The sequence below is a fragment of the Nipponia nippon genome, unplaced genomic scaffold (assembly GCF_047370975.1).
Source record: "Nipponia nippon isolate SJK-2023a ecotype South Korea unplaced genomic scaffold, ASM4737097v1 scaffold_1, whole genome shotgun sequence".
NCBI lineage: Eukaryota > Metazoa > Chordata > Aves > Pelecaniformes > Threskiornithidae > Nipponia > Nipponia nippon.
In genome coordinates this window covers 79647156-79671681 of record NW_028262290.1, presented here as the reverse complement: position 1 = coordinate 79671681, position 24526 = coordinate 79647156, and the positions used below count along the sequence as shown (strand labels likewise).

The 24526-nt window shown below is 38.9% G+C and overlaps 1 protein-coding gene across 7 annotated transcripts in view; it reads left to right on the top strand.

Annotated features, from left to right (window-relative positions):
• Window positions 1-24526, top strand: part of CTNND2 (catenin delta 2) — a 690230-nt gene that overhangs the window by 505147 nt on the left and 160557 nt on the right. For all 7 annotated transcript variants that reach the window (XM_087760877.1, XM_087760884.1, XM_087760869.1 and 4 more), the window contains one exon: window positions 23143-23356. In XM_087760877.1, the coding sequence (XP_087617003.1) occupies window positions 23143-23356 (214 nt within the window). The remainder of the gene's footprint in view (window positions 1-23142; window positions 23357-24526) is intronic.

The following is a 24526-nucleotide window of genomic DNA, read 5'->3' as shown; positions in this document are numbered from 1 at the left end:
AAGATGAAAATTAAGCAAAAGGATTCCGAATCAAAGCCTGCTTTAATGTATAACTGTGTGAATAGAGTTTAATTTCACTGGGTTTGCAGCTTGAACTGTGATTGTTGGTCTATGATCTTGAAATTCAGTGCAGATTGTATCTAAAATGTGATTCAAACACCAATATAGACTTTGTTCTGTAGCTGATCGGTACTTCTTGCTTGCTTGTTCCCTGAGGTTAATGGGACCGGTTCAGCTTTTGGCACAAGTTAAAACAGAAGGAAGGCAGCTCTGAGGGATCTGACAAACACACAGGAGTCAATTAAAATTGAATGAGTGAAGCTGTTACCAGCCCCAGCTGCCTCCCCTGGCCCTCTCAGAGATACTGCTAATCAGGGCCATGTGGTGTGCACATAAATCTGTGCCTCTACTGGCATCATTTAGCCTGGCATGTAAAGGTAAACTGAGATCAGGATCTGCTATTGCTTATTTGTCAGAACTGTGCGGTGATGCTGGCTTGCTAGTGCTTCATTATCCTCACCCTCAGCACATCCTGGTCTGTGGGTCTATCCAGCTATAGCAGCTTTCCCTTCCAGGCTTTTTCACACTGAGGAAATTCCCGAGTAAGTAAGTATATGATCTGCTGGCACTGGCAGAACTGCACTGGTTGCGTACATCACCTCAGACATCTTAGAAACAGTAATTAAAAAAATATTTACATGAACGTTAAAGTGAACAATGTTTGTGCACTGGAAAAGAAAACTCTGTTACAGGTATTGCTGAAAATTTTAACTGCACGCTCTCCCCATACTCTTCTCATCCTTATTCACAAATTAGTTTTTCAATAAAAGAATTGATTAATCTCTGAGAAAGGCAGTTAAATGATTAGAGCAATTTATTCATTGTACAATCTGTGCTTCCTCCTGTTAGCCATAGATTGAGAGCCCTTAGGTAGCTATCACATTTGAGAGAAGAAGATGGTTTGATTTTCGTTGCTAACCATTTGGGGAAGAAGACTGATTGTTGTTGATCTAACCCATCCCACTAGGACACCAGCCTTTGTAAGCTTCAGGCTCATGAGCTGGAAGGGTGAAGGTGAGTATACAGAACAGTAGAACACTAGGCAGCTCTCTGAGCTGCTTCTCTGAAAAAGGATAACAGATAAAATGAGGATTTCCCCCCTTCATTTGTTATTATTCAGGGCTTTGATATATTCCTCACGCCATAATATACATAAACTGTCTTTGGAAACAAGCCAAAGTACGTTTTTTTTTTTAAACAGCCCACCTGAGATTATGCTTTCAGACTTCTGGTACTTTGGATTTTTCTAAGACAAATAATTAGATGTATTGTCTACTTTTCTAATGGTTTGTAAAGCTTTTTAGGCTAAAGCATCCAACGTTAGCAAACTATTTTATATCTGTCTGTATCTATCTGTCTACCAACCTGTCGTATTTAATGGTAAGTCCTGTTGTGTTTAGACCATGATTCAGCAGAGCACTTAAACAGTTTCTGTGTTTGTTTATTGGAATCAGGATCTACCCAAAGGGACCGGGATTGTGCTTAGGGTCTGCTTGAGCTCTCCACTGAATAAGAATTTCTTGATGATCCTTTTGTGTGAGGAGTTCAAAATCCTGTCAATAAGGGGATAACACAGCGGTTACCCCAGATTCTTGCTAGGCTTGTGCCCAGCCAGAGGAACTTGAGTGGTGCTGTTGAACCTGCCTGGGACAACTCATGTGCTAACCGTTAAGGATGTGTCTGAATTATGACTTGAACCAAGAGCTAAATAACAGGAAATTATATCAAAATTCATTCTTCTGCAAAGTTTTGTGTTGTGGTGGTTGTGTTTTGGCCAGTTCTCCTCTGTCTGAGAACAACCACATTTAATGTCTGATTCCTTCTTCGTGGAAAGCAGGGTGCTAGTTCTGCTGCACGTGGTCGCAGGGAAACGCACCAGCGTGACACAAGATGCAGGGAAAAGAAGCACCAGGACACATCCTAATTTTTATTTTCCTTGCAACCTCTTGTCAAATTAGTAATTACGAATTTTGGAAGTCCAGGGTCTAAGTTTGAGATTACAAAGCTGAAAAATCCCAATTCTTTTGAAGCACAGAGGACTCTGCTCTTTTACCAAATGCCTAGCTTCAACATAGCAAATGACTTGGACTAAAGAAAGAAAACTGTCTTGATGGTCTTTCAAACCCTGGAGAAAGGACAAACATAGGAATGTGTAAGTTAGGAAAACTGCTGGTATTTCGTACGCCTGGCAGGCACTGAGGAAAAAGCAAATTAAATTCGCTAAATAATTTGTTAAGTGTTAATGTGTAACACGCACTTGAACATACACACACACACAGAATGAATAATATTACGCAACAATTTAGTTTATTTACTGGTTGCATTGAATTTGAAATGTAATGCGGTTGTTAAAGTTTCAAGTCTGGAGTTATCTGACAGAAAAAAAAAAAACGTTCATTTACCTTTATCACTAATGAGCATCAAATTGCCACACTGCAATTAATGGCTATTTTATCTAGAGTTTCTGGAAATAACTGTCCTGAAATACTTTGTTTTTATTCTTTTAACTGTAATTTATACTGTGTTGCCTACTAAAAAAGTGATTAATGGTCTGTCCTCTGAACCTGACCATTCTTTCAATCTTCCAGTTTTGTTTTTGTATAGTGGTAAGCTTGTCCTACTCTCATAAGGGTTTAGTGGGATTTGTACGAAATTTCTCCTCATGTACTTCATAGGACAAAGGCCTTTATATTCCTTTTGAGTAGAACAGTGTCAACTAAAATTTAGACAGAAATAGAAAACAGCAGCTATGACTACCTGCATTTCTGAGATTCCTAACACCCTTTATGGTTTTACCATGACGTTTTTATCTTCTAAAATATTTTAATTTCTGTGGCTGAAGTGTGGAACACTACCCCTTGCTTCCTTCCCTCCCCCCCCCCGTGTAGAAGACAACTATGAAAAAGAAATTCAATCAAAAACTTTTGATGTATGACTAGGAAAATTAGAGATATTTTTCCCTTCGTGACCGTGTTCTTTATGGTAGGTGTTATTTCTAAAACACGTGTAGATCACAGCCATGCTTCTGAATTTGATGACATCAAGTGTACCTTTATTGCTACATAAGCGTAAATGCCCTGTTCAGTCTTTTATGTAGCAATTTTCTCAGACCGATGAGGTCTGCAAATGCCCTTCTCTAACTTAAAGGACTTTGAAACAAAGTTGGTAACTGTTTAGCGAAGATGCTCCAGGCTGGCTACTAAGGTGTCAGAAGTCATTTACTTTTTCACAAAAAAACCTTCTGAATTCTGTCTTATATTTCTGGTAGAATTTTTATTTTTCCCCTTCCAGCCCCAAACAAACCAGTACAGCGACAGGTAAATGCAATAAACACTGACCATTGATAAAGGTGGTGTTACTTCTTGCAGATGCTGCCACTTCTATGCTGCTCGAAACAGCTCAGCACTAGTCTTTATTTAAAAGTATGATTGTAATTGCTGCTCTTACCTGAAAGTTCTCCACAAGTGTTACGTCTGAGTCTCTTTAAGTATTGCTGACTGCAAGGCAGGCACTACATCGGCTGTCAGCAGTGCTTCTCATTCTCTGCCTTTATTCCCTGTGCTTGGTGCTTAGGTGGTGCAGCAGGCGTTAGAATGGAGTTGAAGAAATTGGATTATTTCTGCTAATGTCTAATAGTTGGATTTTCATCTCCTGTTGAGCAGTGACCAGTCCTCACTGAAGATCTCACGTATGTGAAAGGGGACATAGGGAGGCAGAAGTCTACAGGCTGTAAAAATTACTGGGCAGCCCATTACAGTTAGGCATAATAGTTCCGAAATTCAGAATCTCAGAATACTTCAGTGATTCATTAGATAAATTATTCTTTCATTGATGACAGTGAAGAATGCAAGTAAAAGGCAAAAGGAAAGGAGGGAAGAAGTTTTGATCAGATATTTGAAGGCAAATGAAAAGTTGATCAGGCAGAAGAGCACAAGAAGGCCCTTTCAGATGGCATTTTCTCCTTAGGAGAGGGCTCTTCCACCAACAATGGTGAGATTGTGAGCAGAGCCAGAGTAGCCGGTCCTGGATGCAAAGAAGGAACAGGCAGGGGATATAGGAAAAGAGACGTGTTTTAAAGCAGTCAGCAGAGAACATTTCTTTAAAAGAGCACATTCTATTAAACACAGGATTCATTCTTCCACAGCAATTTTCCTTCCTATAATGACAGCTTACTCCTTTGTATGAGGTCACCATATAAAAGGATTGAATTGTGCAGTTTCACACGCCAACACCATTTTGCTCTCATGGAAAGTTGCAGGCTGCCATCAGCTGCAAAGGTGTAACAGGTCACTCGGGGTTTTTGGCACCAATGACTCCTTTCTGCAAGCTAGGAAATTAATTTTTGCTATCAAAGCCACAGCACTTGAGGTTCTTATCTCAGGAAAATCGTGCAAAGATGCCAAATAAAAGAACAGTAACTAATGAACTGTCCTGCCTGAAGCCTTCCCTTGCATCCTTAATAAACCTCGCTGGATCGGACAGTTTCCTCCTTGTCTTGGAGAGCATTCCCGTATACTCACTTCACACAGTCTTAGAAGAAAAGTATCAGTCAGACATTATTGTATGGTGTTCTAAAAAAAATGAGTGATTGCACGCTGAAAGTAATTATTTTCCAAACTTGCTTAAAACCATCATTCATATTCATTTTGTCATTAATCTTAAAAGTTTTTTCTGCATCTTCTTCTGTGAGTTCTTCAAAATGTGCCCAGAACCCTTTCAACATGATACCACCGCTCTTTTATATGTCAAGCAGCATGCATAGACTATACTAACCTCTTGTTTATCTTCATTATTTTTATATTTATGATGCTCTTTATCATTGATAGTGAGGGCTTGTTGAATATACATCTTTCTTTCCCATCCTCTACTCTGTTAAGTGTGATCTGTGCATCTGATTGTAATGGAATACGAACATGAACCATATAAGAAAAAGTATCTCTTTATATAATGTAAGTTATTGTTGTCATCTTCCAGGATATATTTTTTCCTCACCTGTATTTCTTTTACATCTATAATCCACATAACGGCAGCATTGTAGTGACTTTGGTGTCATCATAGTACTGCTAGATCCACGACGGTCAAGGTTACATACGCGCCTGCTTCTAGCATGGCTTTATCCCAAGGGGCGATGAACAAACAGTCCATGATGTTGCTTTTAGACCTGCTGGCTAATGCTGACAGAATTCTTCACTCCATAACATTTGAAGGATCCAGAAAGGGGGTTGGAGGTTCTCTCGTCATCCTTGAAGCATATTTTGATTTTGTTTCTACCATGCTCTGCAAGATTCCCCTCTTTTGCCATACGAGGTCCCAAAGAAACCAGAATATCTTTTTTTTTTCCTGTGTGTTTGAAGAAGAATCATAGCTTCGCATTCACCTTCCCATAGCCTTCCTCTTATCTCTTTCTTTTCCCTCTAAAATCTCCTCAGTTAAAGGCTGGAATTTGACGGTCAGTTTTCCATTAAACACATTATGTAAACTCCTTTAATCTCTGCTTGCAAGATGATACAGACATGGTATTTAATTTAAATGAAATAAGTATCTCATACTGAGATACTGAAAAGTAATGTAAAAATTGCAGAGAGGCTCTAAAACATTTGTTGAGAGTACATTTTAGTGCAGACAATAATTGCATACTTTTGGAGCAAGTATGCTTCCCTGTTCAGTTATAAACATGTTATTAGTACTTTGATAACCATAATTTTCATATGTTAAACATCTGTATGGGCAAAATTTCACAGTTTGAGAAATATTTCCCTAAATGGCTTCACAAGGAATTTACTGTTGTAATGATGGTTGGTTATATGAAGGGGTGCTTGTCTGCACCTGATTCCCAAAATGAGCACTGATATGTTCATGCTTTTGCTTACCTATGTTTAGATTACTGCATGCAGGATGGTTTGGGTCTATCTCCCCATCACCCTGGGTAGGCGTTTTCACCTGTGCAAGTAAATGTCAAACAGTCCCTTTCAAATACACTTTCTGTGTAGTTTTTATTGGTAGAAATTACTCTAATGAAGTAAAGCAGCACCCAGTGAGGTACCCAGAACCAGTCTTTATGTAAGAATTTCATTTTTTTATTTTATAGAACCTCATTAATGATGATTTTATAGGACTTAACTTTCAGGTTCTTACTGACCTCTAGTCTGTTTTCTAAGAAGTCAATCAACAGATACTGTGTTGCTTTGCAATATAGGGTGTTTTTTTTTTTACTGTCAATTATCCATATACAAAATGCTTTTTTGTCTTTTTAATATTTTACTCTCAAGGTATTTTTGGAAATGACCCTTTGATTTGTCTTTTGTAAATTGTCTTAGTTTGCATTTCTGGAACAGTTTTTCCAACAAGACGGTCCACTCCTTGCACCTTGTCATTCAAGGATATGATTTTACACTGAAAGGAAGTTAAGTGTAACTTCGTGCACAGCCATCAACAGCACCACAGAGTTTTACCCTTCGCAGTAAGACAATGTATACAAATAGCTTTATGAGTACTGCTTATCCCATTATATTAAAGATTTTTATTCTTTAGCACGAGGAATGCCGTTTTTTATTCCTCCCCAAGGCTTATTTATCTTTTTAACTTCATTTTTGCAAAGAGCTTTTGAACTGGTGGTGCTTGAAGAATGTATTTCAACCAACAGAGGCTATACTGTTACAGTATTTGTGAGGTACTGCATATATCTTACATGAGATGTAACTGCAAAGTGTTAAATAGCTGACCTGTAATTATTAAATGAGACTTGGTCAACTGGGAGAATGATAATAATTACAAAACCAAACTGTGACAAAAACAGTTAATTTGATCAATTGGAGTATCTGTTATTTTAGCTTTCTCTAGCATACATATGGCTCAAATCCACTCTTATCATGCTGCGACACAAAAAGTTACATATCAATGTTTCATTGTAACCAGAGAGAGAAGAGAAAGATGGGATAAATATGTGCAGATGTCATAAATGATGAACAAATTAAGTAAAAGCTGTATACCTGAATATACCTGAAATAAAATAGGTTTATACTGAAAGCACCTGACTAAGTTTCAAGCCCTAAGTCCATTGTTAGCCCTATATGACCATGGGCTCTCCCGTAAAACAGGAGTGATAATTTTATTCTACTTTGATTATTTCCTTTTATTCTTCTGAAGGGTGATAAGTTGGCAACAACACATCAATATGAACATCTCTCCAGTTTCAGGTTGAAAACATTTGTGAGGGCTGTCCTGCTTTGCTTTGGTTCTGGGTGCTTTTATGATGTACTCAAATGGTGCTAAAAATGTCAAATCCTGCTCTTTGACACAGACGTCCATGAGAGCAGAGGTGTGCCCTGGATGAGCAGCGAGCGTTGGAGAGGATTGTCCTGGTCCTCTGTTGTAGGGCTCTCAGGTACTTCTTGTTCCATCAGCAGCTGCTTCAGGAGGTGGGAAGTTGCCCAAAGGAGCCGGCGGTGGTTCGTGCTCCATGGGACTGGACATGCGATACTGGATCCTCGCTGGCAACAGGCTCTTGTATGATGTCCTCAATCACTGCTTTCTCCCATCCCTCGGGTCGAGAGGGGAGGGTGCAAGGCTGCGTCCCAGTGGTCTTTCTGTCTCCAGTTTGCCTGGTACCGTGCATCTTGTGGCATTCTTGCAGTCACATTAATTTGGAGTGTGACATAGGGGCCGAAGACATCTTTTCCCGTACCCTATTAGAAGATTCGTGAAACACAAACCTGGAGTAGATGAAGGATGAATCCTCTATTTTGTTAGATTTATAGAAACAAACCCCTCTTTTCCCATGATCACAATCTCATCATTCTGATATACTAACTATGGCTTGTCTCACCTTCTTTCCATAGGAGAAGATTTTTTGAAAGCAACCTTTGCTTTCTGCTATTGCTGCTGCTTTTTTCTTTTTTTTTTTTTTTCTTAATTTGGTCCCATCTTCAGACCTATGTAACCTCTCGTAATCTCTCTGCTCCCTTCCATTTTATTTATTCCAGCAGTCAGTGGCTTGACATGTATTTCTGTGTTAAGGAAGGCAGATGTAAATGGTCTATTTCTCCTGAGTAAAACAATGATTTCTGCACTTCAAGCCCTTCTCTATTGATAGGTGTGCAAGAGAGCGTATTTGATAGCATTTCAGTAACTACAGCACTTGTTTGAAGTGTCTAATATGTCTGCTTTGGGGGTCCCTTTATGCTAGCTCCATGATACCCTCTCTCCTCTTTTAGTTTGAGTTGTGTGAAGCGAAGAAGCACCAACCCATGGCCTATAATACAACCCTGTAACTGAATATTTTCCCTCTTTTATATTAACTAAAACAGATGAGGCAGAAATGGCTACATTGGTCTTAACACAGTAATCTACGTTAACACTGTTGTTAAGACCACTTACACTCTTAATGGTCTCAAAACATTTAGAATAATGATATAATAAAAAACACACTTCCATTGACTAATCTCTCCCAATCTATAGTCTAATGCTGAGTTACTAAATAATGTTTGTCAGAATATATCCATCTGTTTTTTCTTGCTAATAAATTGTCTTAACTTTGCTAATAAATTCCAGAAACATGGCTAACTGTAAAATGGTGGGCCTTTTCACTTTGTTTCAGGGCTTTTCACTTTCTTTTTTTTTTTTTAAAGCATAAAAGCCCATCTTCTATCAGGGAATTAAATCTTAAACTGATGAACTTGCTTTCAAAAGCATTTCTGAGTGCATTTCACCATCTAATTTATGCACTATCATTTTATGACATTTATCTCTTCTGACGAGAGAGTGCCTGTCTTTGTTTTGTGCAGTCTTTACATTTATTAAGACTGAGTATTAATGAATATCACTGAGTGCCATGCTGTGTCCCCACAGCCTGTGCTTTTCTGTAGCACAGAAGGAGTGGCATTACACGCTCTGGGATCCCTCTGGGGTCATTTAACCATGGTTATTCTTGATTTCATTGCCAGGATACTTTGCCTGAATTATAATAATGATTTACTATGCACCTGGCCTATATTTCACTTGATGTTAAATTAGGAAAATATTACAGTTGTTAAATAAATGAATTAATGACAAGCCCCACCAGAGTAACATTTGGTTAAAAGAGGAAATTGAAGAGTTCGGACGTTAACTGAAGACTGCACAGGAAAGTAATGAGTTAATGCTAGATAAGCAAAAAATAGACTTTTCACTTGCTGCATTTTTCTTGTTTTCAGTCATTTTGTAACATTACATCGTTCTCTCTCATCTCACAAAGAGACTGAATTGAATGAGTTTACAAAATGACTGAAAACATTATTATTTTGCAAAACAGTGGGCTTAATATTGAGAATAGGTATCGGTATTTTTACCCCACACATGGCTTTACACTGCTTCCGTGTTCCACCCCCCTGCCACTGCCCAGTTATTCCCTCTCCAGGGAATAGCCAAATGGACAAAGTTTTGCCCACTCTTCCCTGAAGTTCCTCTTTAAGGTACGTTTTTCTATGATACTGATAAATAGTCAGCAACGATTATTTAGAGCCAAAGCAAGCCAAAACAATTTTTTGAATTATTAACGACTGTCAATGCTTCATATGGATAACGGCAGCTTCACTGTTGTTGTCTGGACGGCCCTGTTTATGCGCCACACTGCAAACTGTTAGCAGTATCTGCAAATGTCTTTGGGATACCGAGTTTGACCTCTGTTTTGCTGCCATTTAGGGGCCTGGCACTGGTGGTCTTGTGCGCTGAAGGGAGTGAGTGAGGTCTTGAACAAAACCTGTCTAAATCTCCTCCTTATCTGGGTTTGGCACTCACTCCTACAGTGTCTGCCTCGCAGGGGATGAGAATACTGGCTAAAGGTTTCTACCTTTTTAGCTCTGGGCAGCCAGAGTTTGCCTCTGAATGAGTAACCACACAGAAGAGAATTTTAGGCAATAAATTCAATTAGCCAGAAAATTCAGGTGTGAATGTCTAGTGATAATGCTTTTCACACAGTTAGGAGGAGAGAAAACAAAATCAGTGTTGCGTGCACAAGATGAATGCCTTCATGCTACTTTTTGTGGCATGCAGCAGATGCAGTGAGAACATTGCGCTGTGTCATGAATCTCTCTCCACTGGTCTGGGGAAAAAAATGTCCCGGTTGTATTAAAACATTGGTAAAAGCTGTATCTTCTGTATTTGAAAATATGAGGCGGCAGGGAAGGAAAGGTACTACACACTGAAAGACAGTGTCATTTGACATAAGTAATGTGATGTTCCCACATTTTGAATGAGCAATAAATATACTTGCAACTTTTTCAAGCAGTATAATGTTCTAGTATATATGCCACGGATTTCTTTCTATTCATAACTCTTCTGCCAATTGCTTTTCTGATTTATTAGGCTGATGTGTGAATGCAGAGGATTACTTTCCTATTGTAGAGCATATTTTTTTTATTACTGTACTCATCATCCAGCAAGCCACGGTAAGACTTTGCGTACTGTATAGAAATAAAATAACCTAGATTGATATCAATATTTGTAGTTTGATGCTTTGTACTAAAAAGGTTGGCAGCAAAATGATTTCAATAAGGTGAATTGTAGTCCTGATAAAAAGGGCATGCCAATGAAACATCTAAGGTAAAGACCATCAGCTGATCTCCAAAATGTGTTTAAAAATACAAAGAGACGGCTGTTACTAAGCTACCGAGAGTGGTTGCAGCAGAACAGATTTGTAGAGGCATAAGGACACCTAAGGCTCTAAAATTAAAATGCCTACCTGTCTATCCAGCCACTGCAGAAAACTATTTGACGTCGCTTGAACCATAGAGTCCTTAATGTAATCTCAGAGTCAATTTATAGCAATGCTGCTGAAGTCATTCCTGCTCTTCGAGGGTTTACACTGGTATAACTCAGAGTGTGACTCATACCACATAAGGAATAAAAGAAAAAACAAGACAATTAAGAACAAGATATAAAAAATTATCCATTTTGAAATTCTGAAGTTTTGTACATTTTTTACTGGTCATGGGCCAGATTCTCCTTCTCCTCATCCCAGAAGAGCACTACTTACTGGTTAATGGCTGACATTTCTAAGGTTGGTATCTTGTAGGGACCTTGGTTCAGGCAGATACAGAAATGCATTACATCTGTGAGATATGGCTTGAAAAGTTATTTGGAATATAATAATGTTTTTGAGTTTTGATTGGATTTGTTCCTGCATACTGATCTGTATAAAGAGTAGGGATTGTAATGCCCACTAGAAGGATCATTTAACATATATAAAGAAGTAGTTAATGCAAAATGATAAATGACACAACAGGTCCGAATCAGCCCCTTGTATTTGAGCCGTTGCTTAGGAGTTGGTGGGAATGCTGCCCGCTGGTGTCAGGAGCACTGCTGGATCTGGCTGTTTGCTTCACTAGACATATTGCAGGCACATGGTTAACCCAGCAAGGCCCTAAAGAAAGCGACACGCTCCTTACGCCACACACAAAAATATTCCATGGTTTCAGGTGAAGGTTTTTTCCGAAACTGCTATTTTGCTGTTCTTATGTCCAGGAATAACTGAAAAATTGCTGCAACTCACAAGCTTTATAGAGTAGTAAGCAGAGTTAGTTCATTGGCAGTGAGGCGGCACTATTTTTGATGGTTATTTTGCTTGTTCCTCATTTCTGTATGCTTTTTCTGTATTCTGCTGATTGAAAAAGTGAGGTCTTGAGTTATGCTGGACAGCTTTTGGACAGTGTCATCTGAAGCTTATTGGCAGTCCAGCAAGCAAATGGAAGGTTATGTGTCAGGAAAGCAATAGAGAACAAAACAGAAAACTGTTTCTGGTCCTCCCCTATTTCAAAGAGTATAGGAGATGTAGAAAAAAATCAGAAGAAAGTTGCGAATTTTACAAGGCAAAGAGAACCTGAGCTAGACAAAGGGAAAAAAAAAATATTCAAACCAGTACAAGTATATATATATGTATATATGCATACACACACACTTATTATAATACATACTTTTATATGGATCTAGTTTTGCATATTGAACTGTGGGTATTATAAAGTACATTAGATATGAGGCAGGTTTCCTTGTGCTGACTTTTACTCCATTTATAATAGTCACGTAAATGGGGAGATGGAAGAAAGATTCTGCAGTGCAGCTTTGCCCTGGAACTCTTTAAGTTACAGGTGGTAGTCATAGGTGTGCCACAGCCTGCCTTTCTGACCTTAGGCAAATAATTCAATTTTATGTGCCTGAGTTTCTACTGGCAAAACTTCCTACCAAAGAGGCACGTTATGAGAATGCATTCATTAGCTTTTGAGGCAGTAACCGGCTCCCCAAATACTTCAGCTTTAAGACAGAAAATTCTCATGTGACTGAGAGATTCTTTGGAGCATCATACATCAGTTATAAGGAGAGAATACCTCTTGTTTAAATCACAGTAGAGAATATCATGGGAGCAGAGGTCATCAGGGGGCAGTGTGATGCCTGATCTAATAAATTGTAAATGTATTTTTAATCTAAGAAGTGGCGTGTTTTTTATTCTGTGAGGCAAACTATCTGAGGTGGCTACAGCAAGCATCAAAAAAGGATCTTTTTGAATTTCCAATTAGAGTTGAAATGACAGATAGAGTTGTTTGGGCTTAAATGACTGAAACAAAGGAATTTTCTGTGGTCTTATTGGTGACTGCCTTGTTCCAAGATGATATTTGTGTTCACATTGGCTAAATCCCACTAATAATACGCTTAACTGAATATAGTTAACTACAGCTGCAGAAATTTTCATCTAATACTAAGTTGATGTCCTCTGTTACTGTTAGAATATTTGAAGTACTGACCTACTGCATTTGTCTAAAACCCAGACTTTTTCTTTACTTAAAAAAAATGTTGAATTTTCTGTAGCTTGTCTAACTTCATTAGGAATCTGGTTATGGGAATACCAGGATGTTCTTAGGTGAAGTATATATGTGGATTTTTTTCCCCCAATAATAAATGTAATCCTTCATTCTCAAATAGATGCTTAATTCTTTTTAAATACCAGAAAGTAAATGGTCCAAACCCTTGGCGTTAATCATCATTTTTCGTTTAACTTCAGACAGTACTAGATTAGTGTTTGAGTAATGCCAATGTCTTTTGCATCCTAAATTAATATTACCATTGCATTACCTATAAAGTGCACACTGCTGAACCTTCTTTACTATTGTATCTTTTTTGACTGTTTGAAAAGCAAAGACCCCAAACTAAAATCAAGTAATTACAATACCTTCTAAGGGCTTTGGCTTGTGTGTATTTTTCCTAATTTTTGTGTGTTCTTCAGTGTTAGTTTATACCTGCGGTGATTCAGAAGCTGAGAAGCTTGGTTAATGCAGGTCAACGCCGATCCATTCATTTTAGGAGATACTGCTTTTAACAGTGGAATTGAAAATCGCTTTTCTGATACCTTCACAGTCAGACAAGCACTTTAGGTCAGCTCTACGCTTGCAGTTAGGAGTGTTATTTGGATGATCCCATTAACACTTGATGTTTAGATTTAGAATAGGATGCTTCTGGTGCACTACAAACTTAATGTTTTTTAAGAGTATTAAAGTAAACTGCTTTACTGTTGTAGGTAACTTATACCTAGCCAGAGATTTTTTAGTTAAAAAAAAAATCATGCTGAAACCTTGATTTATAATAGGCATAGCCTTCCTACCAAGCATGAAAAACAAAATGTATCGCACTGCAGAATACATTAAAGCTTACTGACTGAGAAAGCAGCACGTTTATTCATACCTTTTCAGGGCAATTTTAGAACATGATTTTGAGTCTCCTCCTGTTCAGAACATGTTTTTTGAGTCTCTGTGAACCCCACACACAGATCCCAGGATCTAAAGAGGTCACTTAAGAGACACAGGGAAAAACAAATGTATACTTGGTAACAGAAATAGAATATCCACTCCCAGAAGAAAAACTTCAGAGTATTGACCCTGTGCTGTGTGTCTTCATGTGTCACACAGCCATTCCTCCAAACACCTACCTGATTTCTACGGACACAGAAGAAAGATCCCCTTCCTTCTCCACGTGCTGCAGTTTAGCACACAGGGAACAATTCTTACTTAACTTAAAGCAGAACATTGCATATGTACCAGTGGTTGAATTTCTTTAAATTATGCCAGTTGACAGCTTTACGTTGCCTTTGTGTCTGATCTAACAAGTCCTAATGACAAAACCATTCTTAAATGGGACCTAGATCCAAACCCTGATTTAGATTCCTTAAACAAATTAGACTTGGGAGCTAATGCAGCAATTTGCATAACATTCCACTCTATTTTAAGCTAAAATTGCTCAGCACTTTTTTAAACTTGTAGCAAATTACTTTGCTAATGAGACTAAATTACCCTATGAAGTTACAGGTAGATTTGTCTGTAATAAATCTCATGTGCATTTGCGATGTACAGATTTTGTGTTGTGTACCTGCTGTTCCATAGGCACATCAGAAGAAATAGCAAAGAGGAATTAAAATTTGAACCAGTACATTTATCTTAAGAGACAATTGTACTAAATAGTATTCTCCTATGCTGTTGTGATGGAGATTTGTTTTCTTCCCTTCACATCCATTTCAAGTTTTAGGAATCAGCCCTCTGAAACTAGCTAGCAGTGAGGCTGCCCATCTTCCAAACCCTTCTCCAAAAAATAGCCCTTTTTTTCCTCTTAGATCAAAGTCATTTTAGTGATGTAAAAAACGCAAAGGTAGGTAACGGAGAGGTCTCATGGAGAGGGTTTGGAATTGCAGTAAGAAAATCTAGAAATGTAATAGTTTCATGGATACTGTGTATAACTGGTCAGCGTGGCCAACTTGTGTGGGCAGTGGCCTCTTGGACTTTCCTGGAGTGCCCTGGTCTGTGTGGGCACAAATCATGAGCCTGAGAGGAGCAGGGTGGCCATAGTCAAAGAGCACCTCAGAAACACTACGCTGCCTGCCACTGTTTAAGAATGCTTTTGCCATTTGGTTTTGCTCACTTGTAGCTTCTCCTTCCCGCACCTGTGGAACAGAATTGCTCAGAATCCATTCACGTGCGAAATAATAAGCACTTACTCTGCTAGTTAGAAAACCAGCATCTGAGAACATTAAAACCAATTATTACTAAAAATTTCCAGAAGCAGACTTAAATTGAATTGTCCTTTTAGTTTGGGGTTTATTGGATATATGCCATCTCACCTGTGCTAGCAGTCAGTTATTTTTTACTCCTGTTCCATATGTAACACAGTGGCATTAAAAATAATTCCATGTGTTTAAACACTTGTATTTTGATATATTGAAACATGCTTTCTTAATAATGGAAATGTCGGAGAATAAGTGGTGGATGATGCAGTGTGTTACGTCAATTAAGCTGGCAATTAATATCTATGATGTCTAAAAAGGCTTGATTGTTGTTAGATTTCCTTCTCCTCCTTTGGAAGAAGAGTTATTCAAAAGTGATTATTAAGAAAAATGTGGAAAGTAAGCATTTAACCGTGAACTAATTTTCAAATTAGGACTATGGAGCTGTTAATAGTGGAACACTTAATGTCTTTCTGGGAAGAGGAGATTGCGTTATTTTAGAAACACACTTTATCACTCTGTCAGTCTCTAACAATTTTTGTCACCTATTCTTAATCCTCTTCTGTTTCCATTATATTTTACGTTGTAAGGCAGGGTAGTCAGAATTAAATGCAGAAGAGGATGTTCCACTTACTGGCAAAATTTGAACAATATCTCAGATACCCACTTGCTGAGTATAAATAGAAGAGGGAAGGGTGTTTTGGTTTCTATCACAGCAATATTTTTAGGCTGTGTTGGAATACTTCATTATCTAACAGTCTTTGGCTGAACTGTTTAAAACTTGAAGCTTCACTTTTCTTCCTTTTTGGTATCTCGAGCTCTGATTTTTACAGCCTTCCAAGGGATGGGAGAGGCAGTTTCCATTATGCAGTGATTGAAAGAGAGGGTTTTGCTTCTCTTCTTCACTGCTGGGAGGAATAGAATTAATTTTTATTTCAAAATAGAGTTCAAAACCATAGTAATAGTCAAAACAGCTAACATCTATTTGCTTTGACCTTGCTTCTGCTGTTGCAAAGCCATAAGCAACAGCCAGATTCCAGGGCCAGTTTTACGATACCTTGATACGAAGAAAGAGCGCTCATCTACAGTTTGTTCACAGTTGAGAAGTTATCTGTCCTTCTAAATGTGAGAAAAAAATACTTTTGATTGTAGGTCAAAGCATGAGTTCTGCTCAGTCTGACAGTCTTGGTTAGCCTCACTTTTCGGGCAAACCTTCCCCGTCCCCAGGGAAGCAAGCCAGTCGAGTTTTCACATCCAGTTGTTAGACTTTAAACAGAGAGCCCAGAGGAACAGCATGGCTTCTGTGCTGAATCAGTGACAGGTAGCATGTTTTGTCAATTAAGGTCATGGACTGTAATGCTGTTACTGCTTACATCTGACAATAATTCGGTTTCAAGCTGTGTTACAATTTGTGCAAGCTTTGGCATGCGTTTGTCATGAAAAGTAAAAGGTAGATTAAGAAGGCTGCAATATTTCCTACAATACTTACACTTTATTTTTTTTTTTCCCCTGAGAGATCCCATGTTCATAAATTGTCCTTCCGTCAGTTCTGTTTAGAGCACAGAAAGTATCCTTTGACCAGAGTAGTCTCAAAAGGAGTAAAGGTTATATTTAACCAATGTAATACAAAGCAGGGAGAAGATACTGAGAGCTGTAGATCCAGACATCTTTCCCAAAGGGAGCTAAATATACCTCAGGAGAGGTCTCTGGATTTTTTTTTGATGGAGCTCTGTATTTGATCCACTGACTCCAGCGTATCCTTTGTATAAGAGTAGTGCTTGAATGCTGCATGAGCCACCTGCTCCCATCTGTGGAATTAGTGTTAGCAGTCTTCAGAGTGATCGGGACCAAACTCTTAACTGCTGCGTGGAAATGGAGCGGGACGTGTTACAGCATTGCATCAGAAGGTGGGCACTTCTCCATTAGACTAGCTTAACAAGCCAGATGGTGATTTCTCTTGTTCTGTATCCTTCCGTAAATATGATATAAGGCTGAACATGTAACCCATTAACATGTAACCCAGTTAAAATTTCAAGTATATTGTAGTATATACTAATGTAAATTACATATCTACAAAACCAATACAATAAATGAATGAGAAATTAATAAGATACAGATCATTCTAGAAATAAAAGTATCCCTATTAATTAATTTTGCTAGGTATGTATGTTAGAAGCTTAGATCACACAACAAACCAACACAAACAAGAGAGCAGTGCCTGCACAGGCATCCCATGCCCACAAAGCAGCACTCATGCAAACACGAACAATAATACGTGGTCCTTAATCTCTGGCTAATCAGTCTCAACGCTTGCTGGCAGGTCTCATCTCACACACACGCAGACACAAAGAGGTTGCTCTGGTAGCTGGCTCAGACCTTTGGTCTGCCTAGTAGCACATCCTCAGACTTTGGTCTCACCAGTATCTATCCCCTAGATTTACTGTGTCTCTGATAGCTCTTTCCCAGATCTTCTATCCTGCTCATCAGCTACTGCAGCTTGAGGTTCACTAGCATTACACCGATCCTGAATGTAAACCGTCCTCATGCAGGAAGATTGTTAGGAATTAGGTTTAATAAGGAAACAGAACAGGCTGCAGTGATCAGGCACAGGGTTTGGCTGGACAAGCATAGTGAAGCCCAACTTATTTATACATGACCAGCCCCTTTCATCACGCCCTTCTCTCTCTTTTCTCATGTTGCTCCTCCCCCATGCATTTGGATGTCCCCCTTTTTCTACCTTTGCCCTCCTGCTAAACATCCCATAAGTTTTGCACATTGCTACAATCCCCTGAAAGTATCCCATAAGCATACTCTTTCCCAGAAGACCTGTGACAGCCTTGTCATTCATTCCTCCCTGCATATCCCCCCCCCCCCCCCCAGCCCTTTACCACTTAACAAAGCTCAGGGTGAACCTCTCCAAGCCTTTGAGCAGTTCCTTCAGCAGCCCGTCAACCAGTGACTTCACAGACCGCCTTTGGTGTTGCCTCTTCTATAGGGACCATATATATGAGTGTGGTTTCTTTCTATTCCTGTCTCACCTCTGTTTATAGCTGGACAGCCATTGACAAGATGTCCTCACAAAACAGGTGTCCTTACATTCCAGGTATCTAGCTACCCTTCGGATCCCACTTTTCTTTCCACACATCTGTCCAATCTCTTGTATCAAATTAGAATAGCAAGCTGTCAAATAATTCATATGCTAAAGTCATCCAGTAATCAAGTATACCTATATTATTTCAGACATATCATCAAGGTATTATTGACCTGTTTTACCAATGCATGTGCTTCAGGCTGGTCATGTGTAACTCCTGGTAGATAAAATATCTAACAGTCCACTGTCATGGAAAATTTGTTGTGGTAAACACACGCTGAGCTGATCTTGGCTTCTTGACCACTGAAGCCAAGTTCATTGAATCAAAAGTCAGCCTTGAAACTGATGAATTACATTTCTCAAAGGCTCTTGGCATGAGACATCCAGGCTCTCCTTATTAGGACATGGATCACATCTTCACTGCCTCCAGCACTGGTCTGAACCCCTTCTCGAGCCCAAATTCACGTTGTATCTGCATACTGTGGATACAAATACGTTCTCAGATGCAATGCAAAACCAAACTTCATACGATGCCAGAGGAGAAGACTCTGGAATCATGCTGACGTAAAGGCACCCTTATTCATCTGTGGATCAGAAAGTCTGGCACCTTTTCCTGTCCTGTCTGTCTGTGTTGTGGCATCATGGGACTTGACCAGAGCAAGTTCTTCTGATCAGCAAGTAGACAGTAACACTAATGATGGAGGGCCAACATTAAAAGGAAATTTTAAAAATTTTCTGGAAAAAGAAAACACGTGATTCATCAAAGGAAAACAGCTTTGTGCATTCCTCCTTGGAATATTTTTCATGACAAAATTTGTGTCATCTCGATTCTTTCAGTTTTTACTTTGATCAGCACAGGTTTACACTGAGTTGTTATTGAGAAAGCTCAACATAATGAATTCAGGCTTAGGTATTCTGGGATTCCCGGCCCTGATAGGATTTGCCATACACGCCATAATTCTACATGTGCAAGAATGCAGCCTGAGGTATTTATTTAGCAACTCTCTAACGGCATCTTTCGAAGACATACACTAAGTATTTCTACTGAGAAAAAAAAAAGGAAAGAACATGCAGAAATTAATGGTGTCCATGGATTAAGAGGGTCACTTGAGAAACACTGCAACACAGATTCACCCAGCATTTTTAATACTTCTAGTCTGATCCTTTTTTTTTTTTTTTTTTTTTAATTTTGAGAAGAGACAGTGTAGAAAAGGGACAATATATTCAAGACAGGAAGAATAAACTTTATGATATGACTGGGCGAACTCAGTTGTGCTGCAGAGCTGAGGGTAATTCTTTTGACTTCAGAAGTGGCTACTCTGGGATTGGTCTGTGTGAGAACGGAGTTGGTCTCCTGTATCTCCTGATAACTCGGTACTATGCTGATTATTTGGTTGTAGCAGGCAAGCAGACTCCGGCGTATTCTATTTTCTTTTTCTCCAGATGTAGCAAGGCAGCAGCCACTGATGTGTTAATAAATATTACATTAAGAAATGTTCTCTTCATATAAAGTCAGCAGAGAGGCAGAAGTATCTATCGAAAGTCCTTTGGGGGAGCGGGATTTGATGCACCATTGGTGAAAATTGCTGCTTATCCACCCATCCAAGTATTCTTGGCAAAGACGTTTGGCAGTAGCACTGCTGTTGAACTCACTGGAGCCGTGACAACTTAGCTCGGCTGAGATCTGCCCCAGGAGACTCACTAGGTCAGAACTGTCCTCCAGGCTGCGGCTCTAACTCCATAAAGAGCTTGAACAAATAATTTCATTTCCTTTGCCTCAGTTTCCCTAAATGTAAATAGATGCTGATAACATTGATCATAATCTCATAATTTGTCAGGCATATTTAAACCTGCTGGAGAATATAGTATTAAGCAGCTATATAGATATGTGATGGGAAACACGAAGATGGGGTGAGACTTCTGGTGAATAACAAGCTGTTGGAGAAAGAAGAACAAAGCAACACAGTAATCCAGAGGAAGAGAAGCATCAGAAACTGAGCTCCCAGTTGTGAAGAATCAGCTTCATCTCTGCCTGCATGACACAGCTACTTTGCCAAGTATCTGAGCCTGGACATTCAAAGAAAGTTTGCAAAATAAGTCTTGTCTTTCCCAGGTAAGAATAGGTTCTTTCTTCAGTAGAATTTAAGAAATTTTGTCAAGTTAGGTAAAGTGTTATGTAACATCCATTTCATTTCTGTTGTATTGCCCATATTTTTTTTCTGACAGAAATGTGTTTTAGATGAATATTGAATGCCTTTGCTTTTAAGAAAGTATCTTTGAATCACTTCAGTCTGCCGCTGACTTCAGGTTCCTGGGAGAGGAGGAGCTGCATGAGCTGAATACTAGTGTGCTGTCAGATACCATGGGTGAAAAGGGAAGGTACAGCTCAGGAATGCCAGCTGAACGTGGCAGAACCACACATTTTCCCGCAGAAAGGAGCAGAAGATAGCAAAACCTGTCACCTGAGAGTGTCCACAAGAGAAACTACGAAGAAGCCTGAGATGCCACTTGGCTGTGCCCGAGAGGGAGAGTGGGGAAGACAGCGCAGGCAGAGCGTGCCTCTGAACAGAGGCAGAGCCCTTTGAGTCTTCAGATGAATTACAGTGCACGGAATGATTTTTGCGACAGAGTTAATACTTTTTCTCATTCATAATCTTTTTTTACCAGTGAAGCAATTAAAATAATCATTCAGCACATTGTGCTTTAAAAATATAAACCACAAAGATCAGCAGGCATGTTTTCATTCTGTCGTTCCTGATATTACTCATCATACCAGAACAACTCGTGTATTTTTTAACTGCGTTCTTTTTTCCGTCAGATCTTGTTTCTTTTCGGAGGTTGAAGTGTGAAGCTCAGTGGTGGGTTCACCTTTTGTAGAAATGATGCATAAATTTTTGCTCCTACTCTGTTTCAATAAACGTCATCTGTTTTGTTATGTAGGTGGCTCTTCAAGTAGTATGCTTGGTTTTGAGAATCTGGTTAGTAGAGGAAGTGAACATATTTTAATCTGAAGATTACATGGTGATGGACTGTAAAAACAAGCAAACAAACAACCCTACCCCCCACGCCTGCCAGATAAACTTGGTAATTTTTTCCTGGCTTCGAAAGGAGCAAATAATTTCATTGCGAGTCGTCCTGTCCACATGGGTAAAGTTTGATCAGTGAGATGTATTGCAACACCTTTTCTCTTTGATCTGTTTTTCCGGTTTCTAAACTGAAAGATGTCATGGTTTCTCTGAGCAGTAGAAGCATGGGCTCTCAAAAAGATTAATGAACTTCTCCCTGAAGTTGATGTATTTTACCAATGCCCGTTCACATCTCTGCACTCTCCATGTAGTGCCAGCTGCTGTATATTGCTCAGAAAGTTGGACATGATACACTGATATAACACCTGTTTAAGGGAGAACATCTTCGTTTATCTTTAAACACTATCACTTTGCCATTTAGCCCAAAGGTGTGTTGTAAATGTATACACATTATAACGTTTTAATTTAATACTGTAACATCTCAGTATATACACTTTTTAACTACAAAACTGCTCTATTACTGGGTCTTGCTGTTATTACAAAAATAGGAATATGCCAGATAAGCCAGTAGAAGAAAGAGAGAACTTCTGTTTTACCAATGAGTAATTTTGTATAGCTCGATTTTGGAACCTCAAAGGCTGAATCATTTTTCAGTCTTTATTTGCAGTGAAGCTTGTATTGGATTCATGAAATGCCATACATTGGTGGTACTTAAATATTTTGAAGTTAGTAGACGGAGCATGAAATTCTAATAAATTTTAGTGCGCTTTGTTTAACCATTTCCTACTCCTCAGCTTCCCCTCTGCAAAGAGCCCCAAGAACATATGCCTGTGCAAGAACAACTTCACAAAGATTTAGAAGCTTTTCATCATAAACTTTGATTCTAAAATTAATGTCTCACCTTTCCCTGCAGTTTTGAAAACACTCTATAGCTGTCTCTCTTCTAATGTTTTAGGGAAAATATTACTAGAGGTGATAAAATGGCCAGCTGAAGTGCCTGGCTTGCTTTGAGCCTTAGCCAACAACACACATGGAGAAACTGTTTGAGAGAGATGTCTGTATAACTTACTTGAAGTTAAAGCATTGTACTCCTTGGATGCTAGTTATGAATCAGTCTAGTTTCTTAAAATTAGATCCAAGACTAGTTACTGTTGGAGGAGCAAATAGTGCCAGAGAACAGTAAGGATGGATTTGTGTGCAAACGGATTTTATAATAAATATTCCATGGTATTCTTTACCTTCTTGATCATTTGCCTCAAACATTTTTGTGCTTTTTCTAGAATGACATTTTATGTAAGATATTCCATTAGAAATTTATTTTGTAGGCCACTTTAGAAATGAATAAGACTTCTGTTCCTGCATCACTGAAGGGTCGCCCTCAATCATAATAGAACAAGCATTCCATGTTTTATCCACCATCCTTGTCTCTGTGTCTGTGCATACTTTCTCCTTTGCCTTTCATCTTTACTTTTCCCAGTTCTGTTGATAGAGAGACTACGGTAGCTGCTCACATTCCAAGTAATTAAATGTAAAAGGAGGGATGCCTAAAAACTTCATTGCATTAAGTCCTTTTTTTTGCTTGCTGTAGTCTTGTGGTTTTTCTTCTAGCTTGTGATGTGCTACACTCCAAAGCAGATAATGTTTCTCCAGCACAGGAGAAACCCTTGCCAAGGCAAGCCTTGCTGAACCTTGAGAAATCTTGCTGAGGCAACACTCTTGACTAACTTTTGGCTGCTTTTACAGAAGTTCAGGTTTGTCATTGTACAGTTACGTTGCCACTGAAAAAATAGTACGAGGAATCAAAGCAGTGTAACGTAGCAGCTTTGCGGGGCTACCAGCATACCTTTGCTGGAGCATAGCCTGCATAAACCACAGCTTAATTACATTGGGTAGCATACATAATGCTGGTGTTCATTCCCTAATTTTATGATTATCACTTTGGCCTGTTTCAGATAAGAAGACAAGGCGGAATACAATTATTGGTGGACCTATTGGACCATCGGATGACAGAAGTCCACCGTAGTGCCTGTGGAGCTTTGAGAAACTTGGTATATGGGAAGGCAAATGATGACAACAAAATTGCTCTGAAAAACTGTGGTGGTATCCCAGCATTAGTACGGTTACTCCGCAAGACTACAGATTTGGAAATCAGAGAACTGGTCACAGGTTTGATTCTTTCAATATTTTTTGTTCAAAATCTATATAGGCCCTGCAAGCACAGTTCTGTGCTGCACGCCACTTTCTCCATCAGTAACTATTTTATTGCCATCTTCTTTGCCGTAACAAAACACTTTCAAGCCCTTTGGATATATGTGATGTATGGATAGCTTTATTCAGTGTTATGCAGGCAGTTTACAGATGCAGGCATGGTTTATGCTTCTGGTTGCTGGTCACTTTGTTCTTGGTTAGCCGTGAATGCTCTTGTGGGAGATGTGCTCTGAACGCAGATCCGTTGTGATGGGAATCCTCTGCTCTCCCTCTGCTCTCCCTCCTGTCCGGTGTAGGGCTGCACATGCTGAAATCGGATTTTACTGAGTTTTCTTAGAAGCTGTTATTCATTTCTTTTATATCCTATATAGTGAGAAGGAGGATTTGTTTGGGGTTTTTTTTACGTTTCTTGTGGTTCTGATAGAAAAATGGAAGAACATGTTGGAGAGATGGCAACGTCATCTTCTGAAGCCTTTTTTCTGAAATTTGATAGCATGTTATGTGATGTATGTTAGACTCAGGGCACGCAGGTAGTGTTAGAGTCTATTTCTTTTCTTGATACAGTAGAATGTGATCTTTTTAACATTGTTTGGACTGTTTCCCTTATGAAATTCAAGTAGGGTGGGTTGTTGGTTTTTTTGGGTTTTGGGTTTTTTTTCAGAAATGCAGAAATGCTGTCCAACAGCACTGGTCTGAAATGTTTGGCGACTTTTTTCCCCTTGCCCTTAGGCTATCCTATTTAAAATGCAAAACAGGAGCTAGATGTTTTTTTTCGATTTTTCACTTTGTGATATCATTCTATTTGATTGCTAACATCAATGTGGTGATTAATTTAATGCTACAAATAAAAAATCTTAAGATCTTTTCATTATTTTACAATGCCTGTATTTCCATTATGATTTTCCTACTAAAACATGTAAGAAAAGTTCTCATTTCTGCCACAGAACCATCAGAGTACACACTATAATCTGTACTTCTGTAGAAATTACTTACCCTTGTGGGTCAGGCCTCATTTAGGATACAATTGATAAGATTATCATCTTTTGGTTGACTCCAGGTTCCTTCCTTGAGGGTGTCTGAATAAACTGCATGGTGTTTATTAAATGTAGATTTTTTATTTAATTTTGT